The 27,284-nt window shown below is 46.6% G+C and overlaps 1 protein-coding gene across 2 annotated transcripts in view; it reads left to right on the top strand.

Annotated features, from left to right (window-relative positions):
• The window catches only part of CNOT6 (CCR4-NOT transcription complex subunit 6), a 48,426-nt gene extending 22,479 nt beyond the window's left edge, over positions 1–25,947 (top strand). The window contains exons 2-12 of one of the 2 annotated variants that reach the window (XM_038770830.1): positions 1,447–1,560; positions 7,734–7,920; positions 13,522–13,607; positions 15,179–15,283; positions 15,366–15,434; positions 16,127–16,284; positions 17,012–17,166; positions 18,028–18,182; positions 18,738–18,968; positions 22,196–22,398; positions 23,634–25,947. In XM_038770830.1, the coding sequence (XP_038626758.1) occupies positions 1,449–1,560; positions 7,734–7,920; positions 13,522–13,607; positions 15,179–15,283; positions 15,366–15,434; positions 16,127–16,284; positions 17,012–17,166; positions 18,028–18,182; positions 18,738–18,968; positions 22,196–22,398; positions 23,634–23,846 (1,674 nt within the window). In that variant the 5' untranslated portion in view covers positions 1,447–1,448 and the 3' untranslated portion in view covers positions 23,847–25,947. The remainder of the gene's footprint in view (positions 1–1,446; positions 1,561–7,733; positions 7,921–13,521; positions 13,608–15,178; positions 15,284–15,365; positions 15,435–16,126; positions 16,285–17,011; positions 17,167–18,027; positions 18,183–18,737; positions 18,969–22,195; positions 22,399–23,633) is intronic. The other variant, XM_038770831.1, reaches the window with a different exon arrangement.
• Positions 25,948–27,284: the final 1,337 nt, after the last annotated feature.

A 27,284-nucleotide genomic window follows, 5' to 3' on the forward strand; every position in this document is an offset into this window, starting at 1 on the left:
ATGGGGATTAAGACTGTGAGCCCTGTATGGGTTAGAGACTGTGTCTAACTTGATTATCTCATATCTACCCCAGCACTTAGTACAGTTCCTGGCACATAGAAAGTGCTTAACAAAAGACATTAAAAAAAAAAAAAACCAACAACAAAAAATGTTATGGCTTTCACATCTTTTATAACAATTTCACTCATCCCTGCTTCCAAACTATAGCAAGAGGTTACCAAGCTGGGTTCCGTGTTCTTTCATTGGTACTTTTTTGTATGGGGCTTCACTAAGGAATTGCAAAAGCCCTATAACAGAAATCAGAAAGAAGTAAGCCTTAAGTTATCGTGGTGTGTTCTTTATGATCTGAGGTCAGCTCTTGGCCATGGGTAATTGGTTGAACCTGTCTCTGACCACATTATAGGTAACCTACAATGTCTAGACGTGTGGTGGAGAAAGACATTTTGGTTACTGTAACCTTTCAGGTGCATCTTGAGACCCTAGGCAAATAACGGTTAAGGGCACAGATACAGAGTAAAGAAGAAATATTTTAGCTTTCTTAATAATCTCCCTCAAGTCATCTTTCCAACCATGAATTCTAATGGAGAACTTTGAGCAGGAGATTTTGGAACCTGCTGTTGGTGATTTCATTTCTTTTTTCCAAAAGCAAAGAGGCACTTTATTTGTCTAATCCTCAGTGTAGTTGTTTCTGAGAGTTGAGAAACCCCACCCCTAAACAAACAAGTATCTCCCACTTTCCTGCTGTCTGGCCTTGGGTAAGTCACTTTAACTTCTAATAATAATAATATTTGTTAAGTGCTTACTATATGCCAGACACTGTAGTAAGTGCTGGAAAACACTTTTAGCAGCAGTCAGTTTTGACACACCCCCCCCCCCCCACCAAAGAGACTGGAGCCTTAATCCAGCGCTTTAGACCGCTCGACCACATCTCCTAATTTTTCTGTGCCTCAGTTCCCTCATCTGTAAAATGGGGAATTAAATCCTCCTCCCTCTAACTTAGTCTGTGAGCCCCATGTGGGACAGGGACTGTGTCCCACTGGTTTTCTTGTATCTATCACAGCACTTAAAACATTGCTTGACACATAGTAAGCCCTTAACAAATATATTTTTAAGAAAGCAACCCTAAACAAAACTCATCCTCTGTATTTTTAGACTCCATTTTAGACCTCTTTGGACTCACTGAAAGCTCACCATCTATTTTCCTTCTGGGTATAGTTCAAGGTGAGAGTTACGGTTGGGCTGGTCTGGTTGTACTTCCCAAGCGCTTAGTACAGTGCTCTGCACACAGTAAGCGCTCAATAAATATGATTGATTGATTGGTCAGGTGGCATCTCAGTCAAAGTCATCTTCTCAGGTTCTGTCTTGTGTGAACCTAGTGGTGTGTCTTGATAAATTCAGCCACACAGCATCTGGTTCAGAGCCCATCTTTGACTTTTATTTCCACAGGCATGCCCAAAGAAAAGTACGGCCCTCCAGACCCTCGGAGGATGTACACAATTATGTCCACAGAAGAAGCAGCCAACGGCAAGAAATCTCACTGGGCAGAGCTGGAGATCAGCGGTAAGAGATGAAGGGGGTGGGCCGGTGACACGAGAGAAGGTGGAACTCAGTCAGTGATAGTAATACTAATTGTTGAGGTATTTGTGAAGCGCTCACTATGTGCCTTGCACTCTGCTAAGCACCAGGGCTGGACGCAGTCCCTGTCCCACATGAGGTCTTCAGTCTAAATAGGAGGGAGAAAAGATACCAAATCCCTATTTTACAGAGGAGGAAATCGAGGTCCAGAGGGGTGAAGTGAGTTGCCCAAGGTGTGACTCCTGGGCCCGAGCTCTTTCCACTAAGCCATGCTGCTTCCCAGAGTATCACTTGACATCAGGGTTCACCTATCCCTCTGGACTTTCCAGCTTGCAGGGGTAAGCCCCATTTCTCTGAGGGCCTGACAGCAGTTTGGTTTTTAGCGGTGCCAGGAGATGGAGGCCATGGCCTTCAGGTAATGGGTTTATGTCACCAGATTTATTGCCCGAAAAGAAGAGGCCGGTGTCAAAGCTGTGGCTCTGCTCAGGTGTAAAACAGAGTTTAGGGCTAGTGGGGGCACGTCCAGTTTTGGACTTTGCCACCTCCATTCCTCCCAAGACGGGCCAGTGGGACTTATGCGCCAGGGAACTGTGGCACTTCCTTGTCACAAGGAGCCAACAGCCTGGGAGGGGGTGGGTATGCACCAAGGGAATGCAGGGCGAAGCCGTCCACGCCGCCCATAACAGAACAGTTGGCTGGTGGCTGAAATGTGCTGGTGGAGCTCAGAAGCCACGTGGCCTAGGGCGTAGAGCACAGGCCTGGGAGTCTGAAGGTCCTGGGTTCTAATCTCGGCTCCGCCACAAGTCTGCTGCCTGCCCTTGGGCAAGTCACTTGATTTTTCTGTGCTTCAGTTCCTTCATCTTTAAAATGGGGATTAAGACTGGGAGCCCCATGTGGGACAGGGACTGTGTCCAACTGGATTGGCATATATCTAACTCAGTGCTTAGTACAGTGCCTGGCACATAGTAAGCACTTAGCAAATACCATTTAAAAAAACAACAACACATACAAGCGCACATCCTTGGCAGGACCTCAGACTCTGCTTAGCCCATTTAGCCACCCCTTGTGTAAATTTTGTTGGATTTCAGCTGAAATAGAGAGAGGGGCCTGGAGAGCAAAGGATTGGGACAGAAGCTTTTCTTGCAGGCTTCAAATTACTCTCTCCGTAACCCCCCTTTAAAGCCCTATTAATAGTAATAATAATGATGGTATTTATACCAAGCACTGTTCTGAGCTCTAAGGTAGGTACGAGGTAATCAGGTTGTCCCACGTGGGGTTCACAGTCTTAATCCCCATTTTACAGATGAGGTAACTGCAGTGTACAGAGCACCATACTAAGCACTTGGGAGAGTACAGTGCAACTGAATTGATAGACGTGTTCCCTGCCCACAAGGAGCTTACAGTCTAGAGGACTTCTAGCACTTTGAAAGCAAGGAGGTGGAGGGCTTTTTACGCTCCCCCTGAATGTGCCTTCCACCGTCCTGTCTGTCGTTTCGGCCGCAGAAATCTGTGACTGATCTTTGTCATTGGGTTTGGCACCCATGTGGTACTAGAGTCTTCTGTTGCTACTTCTGGGGAGGTGGTAGGGGAAGGAGGGTGGGGGTACAATCCCGGTTATCTCCAGCCAAATCCTCCTTTCCCCTCAAGCCTCCAGCTCGCTTCTTCCTCCCCTGCCGAGCTGGCACATCCTTCCACATTCCTTGGGCCAATGGGGTGCCCCAAGGCGGACTTCCTTTGCCAGTCATTAATTTGTTCCTTCAGTCATATTTATTGAGCACTTACTGTGTGCAAAGCACTTTACTAAGTGCTTGGGAGAGTACAATATAACAATAAACAGACACATTCCCTGCCCAGAGAACCCAAGTACCAGGTGCTTAAGAGAGCACAGTCGTCCCTGATCTCGAGGAGCTTGTTATTCGAACTCTGATCCTGTCCCCTGTATGCAGGTTGGGGTTTGCAGGGAAAATGCCAGCCGCCACAGGTGACCACTGCCCAAATTCACTGCCTGCAGCCTGGGATCTGGAGCAGTTGGCATGCAGTCCATCAGTGGTATTAATTGAGAGCTTATGGTGTGCAGGGCACTGTACTAAGTGCTTGTGAGAGTCCAGTACAATAGATTTGGTAGGCCTGATCCTTGTCCCGAAGGAGCCTGCAGCGTACTGAATGCAGAGCACTGTACTGAGCACTTGGGAGAATCCAATACAATAGAATTGGCAGATACAATCCCTGCCCTCAAGGAGCTTTCCTGCCTTATGGGTGCAAAGCACTGTACTAAGTGGCATGGCCTGGGAGTCAGATGGACCTGGGTTCTAATCCCTGCTCTGCCACTTGTCTGCTCTGCGACCTTGGGCAAGTCACGTCACTTGGGCGAGTCACGTCACTTCTCTGTGCTTTAGTTCCCTCATCTGAAGCCCCACATGGGACAGGGACTGTGTCCAACCCAATTTGCTTTTATCCCCCCCAGTGCTTAGTACATAGTAAGGGCTTAATGAATACCATAATTATTATTATTACTATATTATTATTAGCACATGGGAGTGTCTAATGTCATAGCAGACAAGATCCCTGCCCCCTGGGAGCTTACAGTCTAGTGAGGGGATGAGTCATTGGCCAAATTTGTCCCACGATATAAACCTGGACTACTCCTGGTTTGTGGTAGCCGATGACCTTAGGTAATTATCTTTTAGGGCATCTTTCTTTGAGGTGGTGGGGCGAAGTAGTGGTTTCGTAAAGCCTCAGGTACATACAGGAAACAGACACTTTAAAATAGCCTGTCATGGAACCCAGGGGCTGAATAGGGAAAGAATGATTCTTGAAAAAGTTTTTTCAAAGAAAACTGACCCAGCCGAGATGTCAAAGTATCTGTTGGATTTGACAAAATGTCCACACCACTGATGTTCAGTTGCGATGGGCTCTGAAGAGAAAAGTCGAAGACAGGAAACATTTAAAGATAATTTCAAACTCTTCCCTTGAAACTGAAGTTCGGGGCAAATTAGGATATTAAAATACCTTTTTTGTGTACCCTTATTATATACTTACCCAGTGGGTGAATTGAGAAGATATACTTAGAAACTGAGAAGATTGGGGTGGGGGGAACTGTGAAAATAGGATCTGATACTCAAATTTGAAGATGAAGGAAAGACCTTAAATGATGGAAAGTGGCATGTAAATAAAGACTTGTCATTTTGTGCTTTTGGTAGTTTCTTTTAATCCTTTCCGTGGAGCTTTATTTCTAGGTTGAAGAGGTGAATCAGTCCTTTCTCCTCTTTCACAATCCTTAGTGCATGAGAAAAGAATTAGTCTGGATAGCTGCCATGTGGTTGGTAACTATCTTTTAGATGTTGGTGAGGAGGCATTGGTAACAGAAGTGAGTGATACAATAATGGAAAATATTCTGTTAAACACGCCCGCCCCCCCCCACCCCCTGCCCCCCGGCTTTCCCTTTTCTGTGGCTTCAAGGCTCTCCATCACCTCGCCCCCTCCTACCTCACCTCCATTCTCTCCTTCTACAGCCCAGCCCGCACCCTCCGCTCCTCTGCCGCTAATCTCCTCACTGTACCTTGTTCTCACCTGTCCCGCCGTCGACCCCTGACCCACGTCATCCCCCTGGCCTGAAATGCCCTCCCTTTGCCCATCCGCCAAGCTAGCTCTCTTCCTCCCTTCAAGGCCCTACTGAGAACTCACCTCCTCCAGGAGGCCTTCCCAGACTGAGCCCCCTCCTTCCTCTCCCCCTCCTCCCCCTCTCCATCCTCCCCATCTTACCTCCTTCCCTTCCCCACAGCACGTGTATATATGTATATATGTTTGTACATATTTATTACTCTTTATTTATTTTACTTGTACATATCTATTCTATTTATTTTATTTTGTTAATATGTTTGGTTTTGTTCTCTGTCTCCCCCTTCTAGACTGTGGGCCCACTGTTGGGTAGGGACTGTCTCTATATGTTGCCAACTTGTACTTCCCAAGCGCTTAGTACAGTGCTCTGCACACAGTAAGAGCTCAATAAATATGATTGATTGATTGATTACAGGGCCAGGATTTCCTCTGTCCACTTTGGCCATCTCTGAGCTGAGCTTTTGTGCTGCACTCAGGAAATAGAAGGACAGTCTTCTCTCCCCCCCTTCCTCCCTCTCTCTCCCTCTTTCCCTCCCTCGCTCTCCCTTCCTTCTTCTCCCTCCCTCTCTCCCACCCCCTCCTGTTTCTGTCACTGCACTCCAGGAAGAGCCCAAGATGTGGGAGTGGTGGTTAGGTTCCCATCAGGATGCCAGAGGGGCATTGAGATCTGGCCAGGTTTACTTCCTGCCTGGGTGATTGGGCTCTTTTGGCTCATGACTACTAGCTGTCCTGTTTACCCACTGGCACTCATCCCTCACCCTTCTCTGCACAGCCAAGCGGAAAGAGCATGGGCCTGGGAGTTGGGAGACCCAGGTTCTAACCCTCTTTTGACTTGTTTCCTTCTGTGTGACCTTGGGCATTTCACTTTACCTGCCTGTACCTTGTTTTCCTCATGTCAGGTTTTCCCTCTCAGATTGTGTGAGCCCCTTGTGGGACAGGGACCAAGGCTGATCTGATTGTCTGCCCCAGCGCTTAGCATGTAGTAAGTACTTAAATGTCATTTGAATTCCTTATTCTCTTCACTCTTGTGCTTCCCGCCGAACTGATCTGGAAGTAGTAGAATTGTAAGGGTAGCCATGCTCATCCGCCAACAGTGGGAAAAACTCCAAGTCATGAAAGCAAAGGCAAATTGCAGGAAATCCTTTCTTTATTTTTCCTTCAGAATATTTTTGGGTGGGGATTTGATATATTAATCATCGTAGGATATTGGAACCATGAAAGTACAAATGCAGACTATCACCGGATCCTTTATGAGGGTGAACAGATAGCTGCCCTCAAACCTGGAACGGCCCCAACCACAGCGGGCTCCTGCAATTTTCCTTCCAGTTTCCTCCCAACACCCTAAGTGACAAGAATATTGGGATCCCTCCAGATGGCCTGATAAATCTGTCATACTTTTCATCCGGGGGTACTTGGCCCAGAGGTGGAACTTCCCAGAATCCTTAGGTACTGCAAGGACAAATATGCTCTTTCAGTTGGCTTACGTATGGGGTCACTTTTGCTCTACCTCTGTGTTGTCTTAATTCTCCAATGTGGGTTCTAAAACTTTTCTACCCCAAGCTCCTCTTTCCCACTTCTTAGGGGAGAGGGAGAGGAACCAGAGCGGATTTCAAAATGGTGGCTGGAGTGGACAGTGGTGTGAAACTGTCCACAAATAACAGAGGAACACCACATCCGTACACCTTAAATTTTGTATGTTTTGTGTGTACACTATCTGTTCAGCTTTGGAAGCATTCCATGTTCATCGTCTCAAGATTGGCCGAGGAAAAGGAGCGTGGTATGCAGGGCTTGATTGATTGCCAGTTGGGAAAGAGTGTGCATCCCACTGCCAACGATTAGATTTGTCTGAATTTAGTACAGCTTCTCCTATATTTAATGTGTCAGATGGTCACTCATGTCACATGTTCTTGGCTGTGCTCAGAATCAGGCCAGCAAACCTTTGGAGCAGGCAGGTTTGCAGATTTGCAGATGGCTCCATCTTTTGGTTCTGTGATGGGTATTTAGACAATTTCTAAAAATTACCCTTGACTTGAACTGAAATCAACCCACCAAATTAAGAACCCTAAGGTGTCCTGTCATCAGAAAGTATCGTGTTGGCTTTTTTCCCCCTAAAGTGGGCCCCTCGTAGGAAATGGATCCTTTCTCCCATCATCAGTCCTCCTGGCATAAAGCAAAGGTGAAATTTAAATCCAAATACGATAGGGTTTATTAAAAACCTAAATTATTCATAGTTTTCCCTTGAAATATTGACTCATCTCAGGTCAGTTGAATTATACATTTACTTCCAACGGTGCCCTTCTTAGAAATCAGGACAAGAGCCAACCAAACACTAAAGCTTTGGCGTGAACTTCTTAATGAGCCCAAGAGAGTTTGCAGGGATTTATTTGTAGCAAGGACACTGTCTGAGACAAGCAGCATATTTTTCCATGTGGTCTTTGCCCCACTCAACTGGAGTTTTTACAGCTGTTCGCAATGAGATCCCAAACTTGTTTTCTCTCGTAACAGAGGCCCAAGTCTCAATTTTTGTTCTCTCTTGGCAGGAAAAGTCAGAAGCTTAAGTGCATCCCTGTGGTCACTGACCCACCTGACGGCTTTGCATCTCAGCGACAATTCCCTGTCCCGAATCCCTTCAGACATTGCCAAGCTTCACAACCTGGTGTATCTGGACCTGTCCTCTAATAAAATCCGCAGTTTACCAGCTGAGCTCGGAAGCATGGTGTCACTCAGGTAAGCATTGCAAACCAGACTGAGAAAAGCCGTAGAGAGTCCGATCATTCGACGTCGACTGGCTGCGACTTCTTGGAAGGCATTTAAAGAATGAATGAGTGGTATTTACGGGTAGGTAGGTGCCCGATAGATCTGTCGGACATGTTTATCCAGAACTTAATGGGTGCAGAATTCTATAATAGGCTGTTGAGAGAGTACGGTAGAATGAGTAGGCCCGCCCCTACTTACGTAGGAGCTTACAGTCTAGCAGGGGTGGCCAGTGTAAAATGAACGAGGGGTAGGCGAAGTCTAAAGAAACATACAGAAGTTCCCCTGTGCTTGGATGATGGGAGAGTGCCTAAGTGGCCGGAGAAGGGGAAAAGTCAGTCAGTCATATTTATTGAACACTTAGCATGTGCAGAGCACTGTACTAAGCACTGGAGAGAGGACAATATAACAGTGTAACAGACGTTCCCTGCCCACAACAAGCTTACAGTCTAGAGAGGGGAAAGGGGTGGGAAGATGAGCTGAATCAGGTTGGGCCTCATTGGAGGAGATGTGAATTCTGAAGGGCCTTGCCTGGTGGATACGGAGTTCCAGGCAGAAGGTAAAAGGGCGAGCCAGAGGACAGTGGTGAAATAGACAAGAAGGAGGACGGGAATAAGGTTGTCTTGGAAAGGAATGAAGTGTGGAGGCTAGGGGTAGGTGGGAGAAGAGCAGGAATAAGTAGAGGGGAGGGAGCTGATTTTGTCTGTCTTGCTGCCGACCTCTCGCCCACATCCTGCCTCTGGCCTGGAATTCTGTCCCTCCTCATATCCAATAGACAATGATTCTCCCCCCTCTTCAGGGCCTTATTGAAGGCCCATCTCCTCCAAGAGGCCTTCCCTGACTAAGCCCTCCTTTCCTTTTTCTTCAGCTCCCTTCTGCATCACTGTGATTTGCCACCTTTATTCATTTCCCCCTCCAAGGCCCATAGCCCTTATGTGCATATCTGTAATTTATTCATTTATATTAATGTCCGTTTTCCCCTTTAAACTGTAGGCTCTTTGTAGACGGTTTGTGTCTGTTATTATCATACTTAAGTGCTTAGTACAATGCTCTGCACGCAATAAATATATTTGACTGAGTGCCTTGGAGCCAATGATTAGGGCCGGTTGCTTGATGCGGAGAGGGATGGGCAGCCAGTGAAGGATTTTGAGAAAAAGCAGCACAGGCCTGGGAGTCAGAAGGACCTGGGTTCTAATCCTGGCTCTGCCACTTGTCTGCTATGTGACTTTGGGCAAGTCACTTCACTTTTCTGGACCTCAATTCCCTCAGCTGTAAATGGGAATTAAGACTGTGAGCCCCTTGTGGGACAGGGACTGTGTCCAATCTGATTAGCCTGTATCAGCCCAAGCGCTTAGTACTTTGCCTGGTAAATGGTAAGCATTTAACAAACACCATTAAAAAAAAGGGGTCATGCAGCAGAGCTAGATGTGGACTGGAGAGGGGAGAGATTAGGGACAGGAAGGTCAGCGAGGGGGCTGATGCGGCTACTGTTGGGATATGATAAGTGCTAGATCAGCATGGCAGCAGTTTGGATTGAAATGGAAGGGTTGGATTCTGAAGATCTTTTCACATGTCAAAAAAACCCCAAACAAATAAAGCTCTAGGTTTAGCCTTTATTTTTCTGGAATATAAGATTTCTTACATTGTGTAGATTCATTTCTCAGTCTAAGGTATTTTCATTATTCCAGTCATTGGGATGTGAATACTTGGCTTGAAAGCACCTCCTTGGACTGAGTTGAATTTGCAGGCAAGGCCAGGATTATTTTGATTAAGTTTTCATCATTTTGCACATAAAAGTAAGGAGTTAATAGTAGGCCAGAGACTTGAGTAAAGCACACAAGCACTCTTTCTAAAATTGTCCTTTTTTCTACAAAATTAAAATCTGCTTCCAAATGAAAGGCTTACTTAGCTTTGTAGGTTCTGGCTTGCCTTATCCTACTTTATCTGCCTGCCTGGAGCTTATCTAGGGAAGTTAAAAAAAAATATGTCTAAGCATTAGCCAAGAAGGGAAATATCAGTGCGTCAGTGAAATGTTCCCTTACCATTGCAAAGTTTGCCACATTCGAGGGGCCGGGTGGGTTGGGCCCTTTGGATCAGGGGAGCATTCTGACTGACTCCTGGGCTCCGTCTTTGGAAGTTTTTCAATCTTCAGTAGTTCCCATCTTTGTGTAACCGGTATTTGGAGTCCGTTGGAAATATCAGAATGACATCTTCTTTCAGAGGGGTTCTCTGCTCCCCATTGATAGGAGGAGCAGGGAAGTGACTTGCGTGGATGTGATTTTTTTTTATTCCCCTCTGAAAAACAGCTCTTTTTCAGAAAGAAGACCTCTTTCAACCTTTTGGGATTTCTCTCGCTTAAGTGTGATGGAACTTTCAATTGCCCAAAGAATTGCTTGATTGGCTTCATTTTGAATTAAGCCACCAATCCATCAATCGATGGTTAGAAGAGGTTCAGAATTTGAGAGGGCGTGTATTTGTTGGAAAAAAACAATGAAACGCCTGAAAAACAAACACTCTTTTCCAGAGCTCCTGAAAAGCCAAGTGAGGGCCATGTATGTGTATATGCACACACGTATGCGCAAGCCTTCCTCTGTAGCCCTGAAGCTTTCTCTTCCCTAGCCCTGAAGCCGTCACTTCCCTAGCCCTGAATCCGTCACTTCTCTAGCCCAGAAGCCCCCTCACTTCCCTAGCCCAGAAGCCCCCTCACTTCCCTAGCCCAGAAAGCCCTGCAGGCAGAACAGGAGGATACTTAGCTCTCCACGCCAGGGTGCCAGGCATCTGACCCCATGAGGCAGCTGGGAATGAGAAGGTTCTGGAGGCTGGATTCTAGAGGGGGGTGTGGGGAATGGGTGTAGGGAGGGTGGCAGTGGCAGCCTGTCCTCTCCTGAGGTGGGTGGACAGAGAGGCCCCAGGTGTGGCGCCTGGAATGGCAGCTTGTCCTGGGGGTCCGAGAGTGGATCGGACGTCTCCAATAATCAGGATGTTGGTTAAGTACTCGCTGTGTGCCAAGACCTGTGCTAAGCTGTCCGGTAGGCCTCCAAGATGATCATGTTGGACACAGTCGCTGTCCCTGGAGGGAAGACAGCTCTTGGGAACCCTTATTTTACAGGTGAGGAAACTGAAGCCCAGAGCAGCAGTGAAGTGACTCATCCAAGGTCCCACAACAGACTAGTGGCCGGGCCAGGACAAGAACCCAGGTCCTCTGGCTCCCAGGCCCAGGATCCTTCCACCAGGCCACTCTTCTTTCCTGCTTCGCTCTCCCCCACTCCAGGTTAATGGAGCTACTGTTGGAACCTCTTCTCCCAGCCGACTCCTCTCACATTTCTTCTGCTCCAGTCCCGGCGTTACAAGGCCACATTATTGCAGAGGTGTAGGTGCCTTAAAAATGAAAATAACAGCTTCCAGAATCACACAAGCAGTTCAGGAACAAAGCACTCTTTAACACTTGGAAAACGAGAGCCAACTGTCCCATCAAACTCTTTTGGATTTAGGATAATCGGGTTTCCTTGGAAGTAATCCTATTTGGCTGGAGTTTGGAAGTGGGTGACCCGGACAGCCTCAGGAAACGCAAATGACGTCTTAAGGGCTGTTAATGCCACGGCCTGCCTGGCTCAGCCCCCACCCTGGTAGGCTGGCACTTCCCCTGACCACAGCCCAATATCTCGGTTGATCCAGTGCTACGTTTCTTTCCTCCTCCCACCCCATCACTCCCAGCCCTGCAGCTGCAGTAGGTCACCCTGCTCTGAAGGCCCAAGGGCACCCTTTGGATCCCAAGTGTGATGGGGCAAAGCACCACCCAAATGTCAGGTCGGAATTGGGTGACAGAATCCCCATGCCCTGATTGGCCAACAGATTCCCCAGGCCCTGGGCTCCCTCCTTTGCCAGCAGTTGAGCAGTTTGCCAGAATGTACCCAGGGGGCCTGGGTGAAAGCTGAGCCAATTGACAATTGGTTTTCTTCACATCTAATGCAGATTATTCGATGGTACTGACTATGTGCAGAGCACTATACTAGGTGTTTGGGAGAGGACAAAATGCCAGTAAGTGGATTGTATTTGTGCGCTTACTATGTGCAGAGCACTATACTAGACGCTTGGGAGAGGACAGTATAATCATGTATTTAGTACTTACTGCGTGCAGAGCACTGTACTAAGTGCTTGGGAGAGTCCAGTATACCAGAATTGGTAGACACATTCCCTTGCCACAACAAGCTTACAGTCTAGAGAGTTCCTCTCGGTGCTTTCTGGAGATCGTGTAGACCTGGTTTTAATTTTCAGTCCTGTAATTCTGTAGACCTGGGTTTTATTTTCAGTCCTGTAATTCTTGCTGTGGGGACTTTATTCGTCATTATTCCACATTGGCAATGGAAGGTCTGCCAGTCTTGGGCTGGGATCCATAAATCAAATGGTCCTGAGTGAAAAGTCAGGTCTGAAAAAGGGTAATTCTTTAATATGTAGTTTTTGTCTTTCAGGTTCAAAGACAATGCTAATGAGTGAGATGCTTTGTTTTGTTTTTTTTTTTGTAACCCCAGACAAAGTATAAAAGAAAAGACAAATAGACTGTGAGCCTGGTGTGGGCAGGGATTGTCTCCCTTTATTGCTGTATTGTACTTTCCAAGTGCTTAGTATAGTGTTCTGCACATAATAAGCACTCAAGAAATACGATTAAATGAAAGGACAGAAGTTCCTGGAGGTCAGGGAGTGTGCCAACTAACTCTTTTGGACTCTCCCAGGCACTTAGTACAACAGCTCTTTGCACACAGTGGAGTGTTTACCCTTCGAGGGTATGGATTGTGTCTACTCACTGAATTGTGCTCTCCTAAGTGCTTAGTACATTGCTCTGCCTACAGTAAGCGTTCAATAGATACCCTTGATTGATTGACATCCACAGTTGTCCTTTGCTCAGCCATCCAGCATTTGCTATATGCAGTTCCAGGTGCTGTTTTTAGTTTTGTTTTTTGGCATCATGATGACCACCCCCTGTCCTTCACTCTGGGGGAATCATTTCTCTCTCAGATGTCATTTGCCAAGCAGGTCGGTCGGTTGCAGCAGCTGGTTCCGGGAGTCCACGTGGTCCAGTTCGTGGGGGTTTAGAAAGCCCCTCTTTTGTCCTAGTTTGTCACTGTGCATCATTTGACCCCACCGTACTTCAGCTAGTTGGGTCTCCTGTTGAAATCAATTCTCTTTCCCCGCCTCTAAGGTCAACTATGAGCTTGAGAAGCAGCGTGGCCTAGTGGATTAAAGGATCTGGGTTCTAATACCGGTTCCACCACTTGTTTGCTGTGCAAAGTTGGGCAATTCACTTCTCTTCTCTGGGCTTCAGTTCCCTCACATGTAAAATGGGGATTAAGACTGTGAGCTTCATAAACAGTGTCCAACATGATTACTTCGTATCTTCCCCAGCGCTTAGTACAATGCTTGGCACATAGCGTTTTACAACTACCATAACTATTATTATTTACCCCAGTGTTTAGAACAGTGCTTGGCACATTAGTAAGCACTTAAATGCCATTATTATGATTATTGTTATTATTACTAATATTATTATTATTAATGGTGCTTCTGTTTGTCCCACAGGGAACTCCATTTAAATAACAACCTGTTACGAGTTCTACCTTTTGAGCTGGGGAAACTGTTTCAGTTGCAGACCTTAGGTCTAAAAGGTATGATTTTTTGACTTCTTCTTTGCCCCTCATTTTCTGCTTTCATTTGAGCTTTTGATCTTTACAGTAGAAGTACTAGTGAGCTGGGGTGTGAAGGCAGAGGGTTATGAGGGGAAAGCTGTTAAACTGAAAGTGGGAACTTCTTTGGGTTTGAAAAATTTGGCCAGCAGAGGTATGAGGCCCCTACATAGAGTGGCGGGGGCAGGCAGGGCGGTCAATCAATTAGGCCTTCTCTAACTCTCTTTTGTCCTAGTCACCGAGCTGTTAACCATATCTCTCTCCACAGACTGATTTTCTTTCAACTCTGGTTCCTGTTCTTATCTCTCCTCATTCTTCTCTGCTGAGTTTTCCCCAATCCTTTCCCCTCCCTCAGGGTTCTCATCTCTAATTTCCCTCTGTCCAGTTTTCAGTCCTTCTGAGTGATGGCTCTCCTGGCTCCATGATAAGTCTACACGGGTCAAAATGTCCCAGACCCGTTGTTTCCTCTTTAGGGGAGAATGTCAAAAATAACAGTCACGTCTCACACCATGTGCAGCGCAAAGGTAGAGGACTTTTGGATTTGATGAAGGACTTCAGGATTTGCACCTTCGTGCAGTACTTAAAACTAAATCAACAGTGCCCTCAAAAGTCTCTTCATTCCATGTTTGGACCTCTAATAGTGGTCGAAAGCAATGTGGCCTAGTGGATAGAGTCCGGGCCTGGGAGTTAGAAGGGCCGGAGTTCTAATCCTGGCTCCGCAACTCGGTCGGGGGGGAGTGTGTGTGTGTGCGCGTGTCTCCTTGAGCAAGTCGCTTCACTTCTCTGGACCTCAGTTACCTCGTCTTTAAAATGACAGTTAAGACCATGAGCCCCATGTGGGACAGGGACTCTGCCCAGCTGGATTCACTTGTATCCACCCCACTCCAAGTGTTTAATGAATAGGAAAGCAGTTATGTTCTGAAGGAAGTCTGTTTCACCAGTTTTCAAGTAAGGCAGCACACTTTTTCTAGTCCAGATGGCAACAGTGAAATTACTCGGAAAATAAACTCAAACAAGCCCTGTTTGTGTCAATTGAGAAGCAGTGTGACTGAGTGGAAAGAGTCCAGGCCTGGGAGTCCGAGGACCTGGGTTCTAATCCCGGCCCTGCTGTGACCTTCGACAAGTCACTTTCTTCAGTTCCCTCATCTGCAAAATGGGAACTCAGTAACCAGTCTGCGTACTAATGCCACGAGCCTCATGTGATCCTGTATCTACTGCAGTGTTTAGTACAGTGCTTGGCACATAGTAAGCACTAAACAACTTTCACAATGAATTAGATGCCTAAAACTTTGAAGTTTCCTTCATAAATGTGCAAAATGGCTCTTAAGCCCTAGAAACAATAAAAATGAACAATTGTAGTATTTAAGTGCATCCTTTGTGCCAGGCAGTGTTCTAAGCGCTGGAGTAGATCCAAGATCATCAGGTCACACATAACCCCTGACCTGCATGAGGCCCACAGTCTAAGAAGGAACAGATCCTGTATCCCCAGAAATGCTAAAATGCTCAGCCACATCTCTGGAGTCTCACAAAAATTCCTTTGACTACGTTTGCAGGAAATCCACTTTCGCAAGATATATTGAACCTTTATCAGGAACCAGATGGAACAAGAAGGCTACTGAATTATTTGCTTGATAATTTGGCAGGTACTGCAAAAAGAAGTAAGTGTTTATTTGTCTGGAAAATGTAACTGGGAGACTAAATAGAGATGGTGGTTTCACTTTGTGTTAAATGTTCCAATAGTTTCGACAGAACAGCCACCTCCACGATCTTGGATTATGTTACAAGAGCCAGACAGAACAAGGCCAACTGGTTGGTAGCAAATTTTTTTTTCCACTACATTAAAACACAGTCCCTGCTAATTAAAATCAAGGCAGACGGGTGCCTGTGGATATCCTTTAGTTAAAGCAAACTTCTCAGGAAACCATTTGCTTTTGGCAAAGGGCAGTCTGATATTAATCAGGAAGTTTATCCTAATCAGCCTCTTAAAGGGCGAAATTCTCCCCCTCTGCCTCTCATGCCTGGGCTTCTTCCTAGGTGTATTTATTCAATTTTTTTCTTGTTCCAACTACCCATTTTCTGCCCATCCCTTTAATTACAGGGAGGCAGGGGTTTAAGTCTCCCTCAAGCTGATGCAAGGAATGGAGGGTGTTTTATGTTGGTGAGACCAGGTGCGTCCCCTGGGTATTCTATCTTAGTGAGATCCTGTGGATTTCCTCCACGGCCCCCATTATGCTCTCCGTTGAAGCTAAAAGCCGTTGGCGGAGGATCAGGTAGAGTAGCTGTGCCATTTGATCTTTTGTTTCCAATCAGTCAGTCATATTTATTGAGCACTGACAGTGCAGAGCACTGTCCTAAGCACTTGGGATAGTCCAGTATAAAAGAGGTGGTAGACACGTTCCCTGCCCACAACGAGCTTACAGTCTAGAGGACTGTGTGTTTGTGTTTTTTGGTGTCAACAAAGAGGGCAGGAAAAAAGAGGTTTTTTCCCCCCCTCTCCGCAGCCTTGTTTTCGGTCATGTGCTACAACGTTCTCTGTGACAAGTATGCGACCAGGCAGCTATATGGCTACTGCCCATCCTGGGCCTTGAATTGGGACTATCGAAAAAAGGCCATCATGCAGGAAATCTTGAGCTGCAACGCTGACATCATAAGCCTCCAGGTAAGGGACGGTGCTGAAAAGGCGGGAGACGCTTTTGTCGAGATATCTCTATGTTCAAGATATCTCTGTGTTCACAGCCATCGAGTCAGGGGTTTGCGGACACAGCAGTGTGGCCTGGGAGTCAGAAGGACCTGGGTTCTAATCCCTGCTCTGCCACCTGTCTTCTGGGTGACCTTGGGCAAGTCACTTCACTTGTCCTCAGTTCCTTCATCTGTAAAAATGAGGGTTAAGACTGTGAGCCCTATGTGGGACATGGACTGTGTCAAACCTGGTTAGCTTGGATTTACACCAGAACTTAGTACAGTGCGTGGCACATAGTAGGTGCTTAATAAAAAGCATGAGTGTCCTCCACCTTATTTTTCATTCATTCATTCAGTCGTTTATTTAGTGCTTACTATGTGCAGAGCACGGTAGTAAGTGCTTGGGAAAGTACGATACAACAATAAATAGTAACATTTCCTACTGACAATGAACTTACAGTCTAGAGGATAAACTTTCAGAATCAAAGAATCTGCTCAGGGTTCTTGGCTTTTGGAGGAGGAGAGCTGGGGTCGGGTTCTTATCCTTTGAAAGTGGTGGACAGGCCCCTTGAGGTGTGTCCCCGAATTAAGCTCTGACGTTCTCAAGGGCTCATTTTTCAGAGCCTACACACGGCTCAGTAAGAATTTCAGGGAAGCGTCTGCTCGGCCAGGCCCGCGATAACGTCGTGCTCTCCGTCATTTTTCAGGAGGTTGAAACTGAACAGTATTACAGTTTTTTTCTGGTAGAGCTGAAGGAACGTGGATATAATGGATTCTTTAGTCCAAAATCCAGAGCCCGGACAATGTCAGAACAGGAAAGAAAGCATGTCGACGGTTGTGCAATATTCTTCAAAATAGAAAAGTAAGTAAATCCTTCTTCCCAGGGGCCTTGGGCATGAATCTTTGGGTTTTTATTGGCCAGAATCTGCTTTGGGAGTGGGTAAGTGAGGGTATTGATAAAGAAAAGATAGCTTCCATCTTGATTGTTTCCCTCCCCACTGTTTTACTGGTGGTAATGTCTCTTGGGAGAAAAGTTATGATAGCCCAGAATCATTTCCCTTGAGAAGGGTTTCCTGAATCTAGGATTGAACTAAGAACCACTCCCCAGGTCACCATGTACTCTCCCGAGCATGTTATATTGAGCTCTGCTTGTAGTAAGCGCTCAATAAATGCCATGGATTGATTGACCAGGGCAGGTTTTTGGAACATTGTTCCCTGAGAAGGTGTCATCTGGGGACAAGGAGAAGGGATTTTTATGTAGTTTTAGCTCTTCGTCTTTTCTTGGGTTTGGGGGCGGGGGCGGGGAGGGGAATCTAAGGACATTGCTTAAGTCTGAGCTAGATATTGGGCCCCAATAATTGGGATTGGTACCTGCAAGAAAGCAAGTTGAATATGATGCTGGGAGTCTGATGTTAAAACTGATTGGTGCTGAGGTGATTGTGATTAATGGTTTGAGTTGGATTTCTCTGTGAAGTGGATATCTGTGAATAAATATCTCCTCATAATGTGATCCTGGTTTCAAACCAGATGGCTGACTGTGACTGATGTTAGAAGTACGTTTCATCTCAGTGGAAGTCATAGCATTCCCCGGCTCCTGCTCTGTGCTGATGAGCCCTTGGGAAGTAGAAAGCCAGCCAGGGACACAAATAGGGAAAATATTATTGTTCCAGTGTTTGTAAAGGGTGCATTTTCTTAATTTTCTGTATTTATTTTTTTTTTTAAGATTCACTCTGGTTCAGAAACATACTGTTGAATTCAATCAACTAGCTATGGCAAATTCAGAAGGGTCCGAAGCTATGCTGAACAGAGTCATGACAAAAGATAACATCGGCGTGGCAGTGCTGCTAGAACTGCGGAAGGAACTGATTGAAATGTCATGTAAGTGGCCATTTAACTTTTAAAAGAATCCCCATGGAGCCATAAAATACAAATGGATTCTCACTGGGCAATTTTGAAAAAACGTTTAAAGAAAAAGAAAGAGTTCCTCACCTTTTATGTTTGTAGTGCACCTGCCCAGGAAAAGAGTGGGAATGGAAGTCTGCAGTTTCTCTTCCAGGAGGTCAGATAATTTTGCTAACCCATGAAGTTTGCAATATACAGGATTTTCTGGGCAAAATATAGTTAATTGGCCTAAAGTTAAAACTGTATTTTGTTGAGTCCTGTGGAATACCGAGATGAAACAGTGACCCTCCATCTCCCAGTAGTCGAGCCTAAAGTGAATCTGGAGTCTTTTCTCACACGTCAGGGGTGGCGAAGGCCACTTTGGATGCTTACCTTCTTTTCTGTCGACTGAAGTTGTGATTTGTTTCTGGAGTCTTCCAATCTGGCGCTTCGGAAATGGTTCAGAAAGCATTTTTGTTAGCAATTTAGAACCATTAAGAAGCCACCCGCATTCAGTGACTGCAAGCGTGTTCTCCTGTCTTCCACTCACAGCCGGTAAGCCCCAGCTTGGCACGGAAAAGCAGCTTATCCTTGTGGCTAACGCTCACATGCACTGGGACCCCGAGTATTCGGACGTGAAGCTGGTTCAGACGATGATGTTCCTCTCCGAGGTCAAGAACATTATCGACAAAGCCTCTCGCGGCCTGAAATCCAGCGGTTTCGGGGAGCTGGGGACCATCCCTCTCGTCTTGTGCGCAGATCTCAACTCCCTGCCCGACTCGGGTGAGAACCGCGCGGGTCGATAGATCCATCGTGTTTAATCAATCAATCAATCAATCGTATTTATTGAGCGCTTACTGTGTGCAGAGCACTGTACTAAGCGCTTGGGACGTACAAGTTGGCAACACATAGAGACAGTCCCTACCCAACAGTGGGCTTACAGTCAAGAAGGGGGAGACAGAGAACAAAACCAACCATACTAACAAAATAAAATAAATAGATGTGCAAGCAAAATAAATAAATAAATAGAGTAATGAATATGTACAAACATATGTACATATATACAGGTGCTGTGGGGAAGGGAAGGAGGTAAGATGGGGGGATGGAGAGGGGGGCGAGGGGGAGAGGAAAGAAGGGGCTCAGTCTGGGAAGGCCTCCTGGAGGAGGTGAGCTCTCAGTAGGGCCTTGAAGGGAGGAAGAGAGCTAGCAAAGGGAGGGCATTCCAGGCCCGGGGGATGACGTGGGCCGGGGGTTGATGGCGGGACAGGCGAGAAAGAGGCATGGTGAGGAGATTAGCGGCAGACGAGCAGAGGGTGCGGGGTGGGCTGGAGAAGGAGAGAAGGGAGGTGAGGTAAGAGGGGGCAAGGTGATGGAGAGCCTTGAAGCCCAGGGTGAGGAGTTTCTGCCTGATGCACAGATTGATTGGTAGCCACTGGAGATTTTTGAGGAGGGGAGTAACATGCCCAGGGCATTTCAGGACAAAGACAATCCGGGCAGCAGCATGAAGTATGGATTGAAGTGGGGAGAGACACGAGGATGGGAGATCAGAGAGAAGGCTGATGCAGTTTACTGAGCAATTACTGCTTGCAGAGCACTGTACTAAGCGGTTGGGAGAGTACAGTGTGACAGAGTCAGTAGATACGTTCACTGCCCACAATGAGCTTGCAATCAAGACGGGGAGGCTGACGTGAATATTAATAAATTATGGGCATATACATAAGGGCTGTGGGGCTAAGGGAGGGGTGAATAAAGGGAGCAAATCCAAGCGCAAGGATGATGCAGAAGGGAGCGGGAGAAGAGGAAATGAGAGCTTAGTCGGGGAAGACTTTTTGGAGGAGATGTGCCTTCAATAAGGCTTTGAGGGCGGAGAGAGGAATCATCTGTCAGATATGAGGAGGGAGGGTGTTCCAAGACAGAGAGGGTACCAGGTCCAGCCTGGGGTCGGGGGTGGGCCAGGAGGGTCCAGCAGGTAGGAAGTGGTGGATGGGGCGGATTTGGCAGTGGGAATGTACTAGCCGGTCCCCATCTGCCCCCCCGAGGTGGGTGGGACATCCGGGAAACAACAGGTCTCCAAGGGAGGCCTTCTCGGGGAACGCTGGCCAGGACTCTTCAAACCCAGGTAGTGTGGCATGCGTCCTGAGGCGGGCCAGGGCAGGACAGGCCACCACCACCACCCCTCCATTGATCAATCAGACGGGGGAACTACTGAGCACTTCCGGGTGCACAACACTGTTCTGAGTGCTTGAGGCTTAGACCGTGAGCCCCATCCACGTGGGACAGGGACCTTGTCCGACCTGGCTATCTTGTGTGCCTCTCCCAGCATTGAGCATGGTGCTTGGCTTATAAGGTTTAAGAAGTACCATTTAAAAAAAAGAAAAAAAAAAAGAATTCACGTGGTTGAAGAGCAGGTGGTAGAATTACTGTGGAATTTGGGTGTCTGAGTTGGGGTTCTTGCAGGAAGAATTCCCTGTGGCTCATTTGACGTTTCAGTGCATGCGGCATATGTGTTTAGAAGCACTTGAAAACACTCGCGCTTCAAATTAGAAATGTTGAAAATACATCCTTGAACTTTGCAAGCAAAATGGCACTTTCCTGATCGGCGCCGAATGTGCCAGTTTGCTCGTTCTTTCGCTGTTAACACATCCATGGGAGAACACATGGAACTTGGTTACAGCTCCCCAAGAATATGGAAGTAGCCAGAAAATATGGCTCACGAGAGCGTATGTTTCAGCATGGTATTTTTAAAGGGCCCCACAAAACCATGCTGACGTGTGTATCTTGCACTGGGGTGTATCTTGCACCAAGAAAGGAAACCTACCAAACTCCATGGCATGTATCAGTCAGTCAGTGGTATTTATTGAGTGTTTTCTGTGTGCAGAGAACTGTACTAAGTGCCTGGGAGAGGGCTGTGCAATAGAGTGGGTGGGTGCGTTCCCTGCCCACAGGGAGCTATCTTGTCTAGACAATAATACCAGTAATGATGGCACTTGTTCAATGCTTACTATGTGCCGAGCACAGTTCTAGGCGCTGGGGAAGATACAAGCTAATCAGGTTGGACACAGTCCATGTCCCCAGTGGGGCTCACAGTCTTAATCCCCATTTTACAGGTGAGGTAACTGAGGCACAGAGAAGTGAAATGACTTGCCCAAGGTCAAATAGCAGGCAAGTGGTAAAGCCAGGATTAGAATCCATGTCCTCTGACTCCCAAGCCTGTGCTCTTGCTGCTAGGCCATGCTGCTTCCCATGTCTTTGGCTGTCTTGACGGGAGTGAACCCCTAAACAGAGTGGGCTCAATTGCTTCTCCGCAGGTCTGCTTTTGGGGTCCTGCAGCTGATGGTAGGCAAGTGGTTGGTATAGGGCTTGGCACACAGTAAGCACTTTCCCAGCGACCTTCTTATTAATCAGGGCATCGTGGCTGTGGTACCAGGTCTTAGGTGTGATTGTGTTTTGTGGGGAGAAGTGCCTGCACAGTGCACCTTTAGTAGAGGTGAGAGGACTTGCTTGTCCATTTTTTTCAAATCACAAAAGCCCCAATTGTAGGTTTCTTTTTATTTTATGAGGAAGAATTGCTCCAAGTATAGAGATTGGTGGTTGGAGGCAGGGGTCATACCCCGCCATAAAATAGGGTGGAGATTTTAGGGGGGATGGGACTTGTGAGGCCTTCAGAGAGCAGACAGGCTGCGATGGCAAAGTCTCAGGGCTTGAGAAGCAGTGTGGCCTACCAGATAGAGCCTGGGCCTGGGAATTAGAAGGACCTGGGTTCTAATCCCGGCTCTGCCACATATCTGCTGTGTGACTTTAGGCAAGTTACTTCACTTCTCTGGACCTCATTGACCTCATCTGAAAAACAGGGATTAAGACTGTGAGCCCCAGGTGAGAAAAGGATGGTGTCTAACCCCATTTGCTTGTCTCTACCTCAGTACAGTGCTTCGCACATAGTAAGGGCTTAACAAATACCCTAAAGAAGTTTTTTTAAAAATACGGTTGATGAGTAAACCATCTTATTCCAGGTGTGGTGGAATACTTGAGCACTGGGGGTGTGGAAACAAACCACAAAGATTTTAAAGAACTGCGATACAACGAAAGTCTCACCAACTTCAGCTGCAATGGGAAAAACGGAACAACGAATGGCCGAATCACCCACGGTTTCAAGTTGAAGAGTGCCTACGAGAATGGCCTGATGCCTTACACCAATTATACGTTTGATTTCAAGGTGAGCATGTCGGCCTCATCCCAAACTAGAAGACTAGGGGTTGTCAGGTGACGATCATTTAATTAACACATATTTAATGTCTCTCCTGGGGAATTCTGGGAGTTGGGTGAGCATTTATGTCAGGCTTGGGCATAGCCGGTGTGTCACACAGCTCATCATGAAGCATTGGAGTTGATTATTATCCCGATCTCATTCCTCAGATTTTATTCTTTCAGCAATAAACCCCTTTCCCCCCACCCCGCTCTTCCCCTGACTATTGGAGGGCATGATTGGTTTCTTTACCCGGAAGGCCCCTTATCTTGGTGGAGGAAACACACTGCCTGGAGTACTTCCTGGTTCATGTATAGAATGTTTCAGGTTCAGTAAAGAGCACTTATCTACATTAGTCTCCTCACTGACAGCAGGAGCAGTGTGTTATAAAAGCCCCGCCGAGAGCTGTCTTCTGAAAATGATTTCAGTCACTCAGCATTTGTGTTTAGGCTGGGGTTTTTTGTAACTGCTTAAGTTTGTGACAGCGTTGGGCCATTGCATTTGAACTAATCGGATTTCCTTTCGGGGTGCATCCCTTCCCCTGCCGGTTTGCCTGAACTGAGCCCCAGGCCCCACAGTGGTCCAAGAGAGGTGACTGCCCAGGATTTGGGGGAGAACCTCGTGGCCACCGTGCTGGCCCCTCCACCAGCCTACCGAGACCTGAAACGAGAGGAGTGGGCAGGGGCGCAGCTCAAGCCCATCTCTAGAAACATAGCCGGGTGACAATCAATCCACCGGTATTGCAGAGTCAGTGTGTGGGAGAGCCTATTGAGGGCATTCAGGGTGGCGGAGGGGGGAAGCTCTACCCAGGGAGGAGGCCCTCGCCACGTCTGAGCCCAGTCAGGTGATGGGCGTCTGCCCTGTACTCTCCCAAGCGCTTCGTCCAGGGCCCTGGACACGGTAAGCACTCAGTAAATCCAACTGACTGACTCTTCTCTTCTGAAACAGCCAGGCGTAGTTAGGAGAGCTCATCCTGGTTCTAATCCCAGGTCTGCCACGTGTGTGCTGTGTGACCTTGGGCAAATCACTTCACTTCTCTGGGCCTCCGTTCCCTTATCTGTAAAGTGGAAATTGAGACAGACTCTGATGTGGGACAGGGGTTGTGTCCAGCTCAATTTGCGTGTATCCACCCCAGCGTTTAGTACAGTGCCTGACATAGTAAATGCTTAAGAAATAGCACAATTGTTATTATTATTCTCTTTCAGGGTATAATTGATTACATCTTCTACTCTAAACCTCAGCTGAATATTTTGGGCATTCTCGGGCCCCTGGACCCCCATTGGCTAATGGAGAACAATGTTAGCGGCTGCCCGCACCCCCTCATCCCTTCCGACCACTTCTCCCTTTTTGCACAACTGGAGCTTTTGCTGCCTTTCCTGCCCCCGGTGAACGGACTCCACCTTCCGAACAGGAGGTAGTCAAGCAAGTTCAGAGGGCGACCTCGAGGAAAGGAATTATACAATATCCCAGGTCTGAGAGGAGCGAGGTACGGCCAACCCCGGGGGTGGTTTTGGGTTTGGTTTTTTCCCTTTTCTCGGTCTTCGTTTGTGAGCGGACGACCTGACCGACGAGCCCAGCAAAAGCCAGGTGCTATCAACAGACACACCTTTCTGAGCCCGACATGTTTTTCTACCTTACCGTTCAGACAGGGGCGGGTGCGTTGGCGGTTCTCTTGACTTCGTCCCAAATTACCTTCCTGTTTCTCCTCTTCAGGCCTTGAAATAGGGACCCCTTTTCACCCGCCTCTCCTCTTTGCACAGGAACCTGTAGCATGACTATTTTTGGAGGCCAGTAGTAAGAGCCAGAGATCACCCTTCCGCGTTACTTCACTCTTTCCTCCTTTTTTTTCAGAGTTGTTTGTAAAATAGAGAATTTGAATTTAGCCTTTATCGATTGTATATGAACCACAGAAGACCTGATTTATGAAAATTTTGTACTTTGAAAAAAAAAGATCTGATTTGGGAATGTATTGTAAACTAAGGCTAAATTTTTTTTTAAATCTGTTTCATGTGTTATAAAAGGCCAGCGTGTAAAAGAAGTTGCCACAGGCTTTCTCTGCTAACAATTTGCACTGTTGGGCTTTTGTGAGCCCCCTCGTACCACTTTATTTTAAACTTGAGAACATCGCTTTTTCCATCTAAATCCATTTCGAACTCGAGACCTCGGCTCTGATGAGCGAGCCATTTCCCCCACCCCCTTCCCGTGCATGTTGGAAGTTATCGCAAAAGCGCATGGCTGAATGGGTGAAAAGGCGAGTAGGCCTCTCTGAAAAAGCCAGGGGTGGATGAGTGGGCCTCCTCAGACTTTTAGACCTTTAACCATTCGGCTGAACGTTAAGGGAGACCTGGGTTCCATCTCTCACTTAAAATACCTTCCGACCTATGTCCACTGTGCCTGCCTCAGTTTGTTCTCAACTCGCACTGCCTGTGCATGCAGAGAAACTCTGTGCATCCTCTTTTCTGTTCGTTTTTTTTAAATACCGTTGAGACAGTTATGAAACTTTTATGAAGATGCTTTTTTTTTTTGTATAAGGCGTGGCATTTCTTTTCCTTCGGGAAGCATTGAAACATCCCAGTTTTGAACCGGTCCCGATGGCGGCCGCCAAGCCCCCGTCCCCAGGACCACGTTTTCATTAAAGAAACACGACGCCCGCGAATCCTTTCTGGTTCCGGGTGTCCCTCTGTCTCCGAGGAGAAGGAGGGGCCGGGGCGGTGGGTGTCTATCTGAACAGATGTCACGTTTTTCGGTTTTATGAAGCAGTGGAAATTAGGGGCCTATTCCAGACAGATCCCCAAAACCATCCTTTAGATGGTTTTAAAGTGACCAAGTCCAATTTTAAAGTGTCAAGTAAGACGAAGATATTAGACCCCCCCCAACCCCCGCGTTTTGCTCCTAGTGCCATTAGATGAGCGCCGCAAAGCCAAATTTTAAAAGAACTCGTGGCAGTTACCTTGTGTATTCTCTGCCCCTCCTGGCCCCCAAATATTCCTTCATCCAAAATCAATCAAATGAGCTCAGAGAACATTGGGTCCAAACTGCTTTTGTTTCAACTGCAGGCAGGGGAACAAAAGGACCCATATCACCTGAGCATGAAGAGGGGATTTTGTGGAATTTCACAGACCCTTTTTTTAAGACAGTCATCCCCAAATGACAAGTCGAAATTTTACGGCAAAATTTCCTTGCACTTCAGTGTACATAAGCCGTTCTCTTTTAAGATGAAAATAAAATGAAATACTGATGAAATCCCAAAGGGTACGTTTTAGGTTTCACCAGAAGTTTTGATCTTGAACCCTTTTCTGGGACCTGGTTTTTTGTGGGTTGTTTTTGTTTTTTTTAATTATTATTATTTCTAGTTGTGCAAGCACCAAACATGTCCAATTTATAATCAACTCATTGAAATGCTGGTAGTAGTGATGTAATAGATTCAAAGCGTAGCTATTTTGGGATTTTTTTTTATTTTTGTTTGGTTTTTTTTTTTTGTAAAGTGTGAATAAAAGGTGTTTACTCATGTTTCCTGAAGAATGTGTTGTTATAAATGTGCATCATGACAATGTCCAGTAGTGATGAGTCAGCTTGGCTCGTCAGACTTGAGTGAACTATTTTTCTGATCTAGATTATGAACTAAGAGGTCTGCAGAGCTTTACGGAAGGGAAGGGGGGAAGCACTTAATTCAGTTTGTATCAGTCAGAGGGGGACGTCTCACTCTACTGAGTGCCTGACCTTATGTGCACTCATTAGGGCATAAAAGGTTTGAGCTTTACACATTAGGTTTTCACCTATATCTGTCAGTGTCCTAGGTCTATGTGAATATACGGCAGCTTAGTGGAAATGGTTTGACCTCTGGGCCTTGGCCCTTGTTTCTGTGTAGACCAGACCACGTCGCCGTTGCTCCGCGGACCCCCCTCGGCGTGGTTTCTCCCACCCCTTAGGAACGCAGTGACACACAACAGCAGATGATCGGTCAGCAGCCAGCGCTCCCCGTCTTGAAGAGGTTTCTTGAACCTCTAGGGGAAGGACAACCCCCCCACACACACACACACACACACACATACCCTTCCCCCAAACTGAACTAAGGTAGATACTTTGTCAAGAGAGTTTCCATGTTAAAAAAAAGTATTTTCCGGTGTCCTGCATCAAACACAGCACATCCCAATTTCCAGAGAGCCGTACTTAAATAGAAATGCAATAAAAACCATTTCTCTTCCCAGAATGCAGTCACCCCTCCCCCCCCCAAAATTATGTAACATAAAATGGTTATTTACGATATTCTCTTATTAAAAAAAGTCTTATTTATTTATTTAATGTGGTTTTGGTGTTGCCAATAACGCACCTTCAGTGTTCCTGGAGAATAAGCATGCCCTCTAAATGTTTCTCTGAGCATTTGGGGGTTAGACTTTTCTGTTAAAAAAAAAGATCAAATGTCTTGGGCCTCTGGATTGATTGTGTGTTGCAAAATCTCTTGGAAGTACAGTCTGCCATGGTAGCAGGAATCACTCCTGCTCTAAGAAAATGGCATTGTTCTAGATTTGGGGCAAAGTCTCAACTGAAGCTGTGGAAACAAAGATGATTGTGAAACCCTGGATTGCGCCTTTTAATCAAAATAATAGAGAGGAAGGCGGGGAAGATCTTTCGGGGGTGTGTGTTTGTCACTGTTTGGCCCTATTTAGTAACATCTAGTAAATCGTAAAAATTAAATAACCCTCTTTGATGGACAGCCATGGTTGGTTGGAACGGAATTTTTCATCATTTCTAAAAGGTGAATTTTGTCCCAACATTTTTTTTTTAATTCCTCTGAGGTGAAACCTTTGAGCGGAACTGAAGGTTTCAGGTCTCCTTTTTAGCTAGGCAAGGCAAAG

This window comes from Tachyglossus aculeatus, chromosome X2 (assembly GCF_015852505.1).
Source record: "Tachyglossus aculeatus isolate mTacAcu1 chromosome X2, mTacAcu1.pri, whole genome shotgun sequence".
NCBI classification, from domain to species: Eukaryota; Metazoa; Chordata; class Mammalia; order Monotremata; family Tachyglossidae; genus Tachyglossus; species Tachyglossus aculeatus.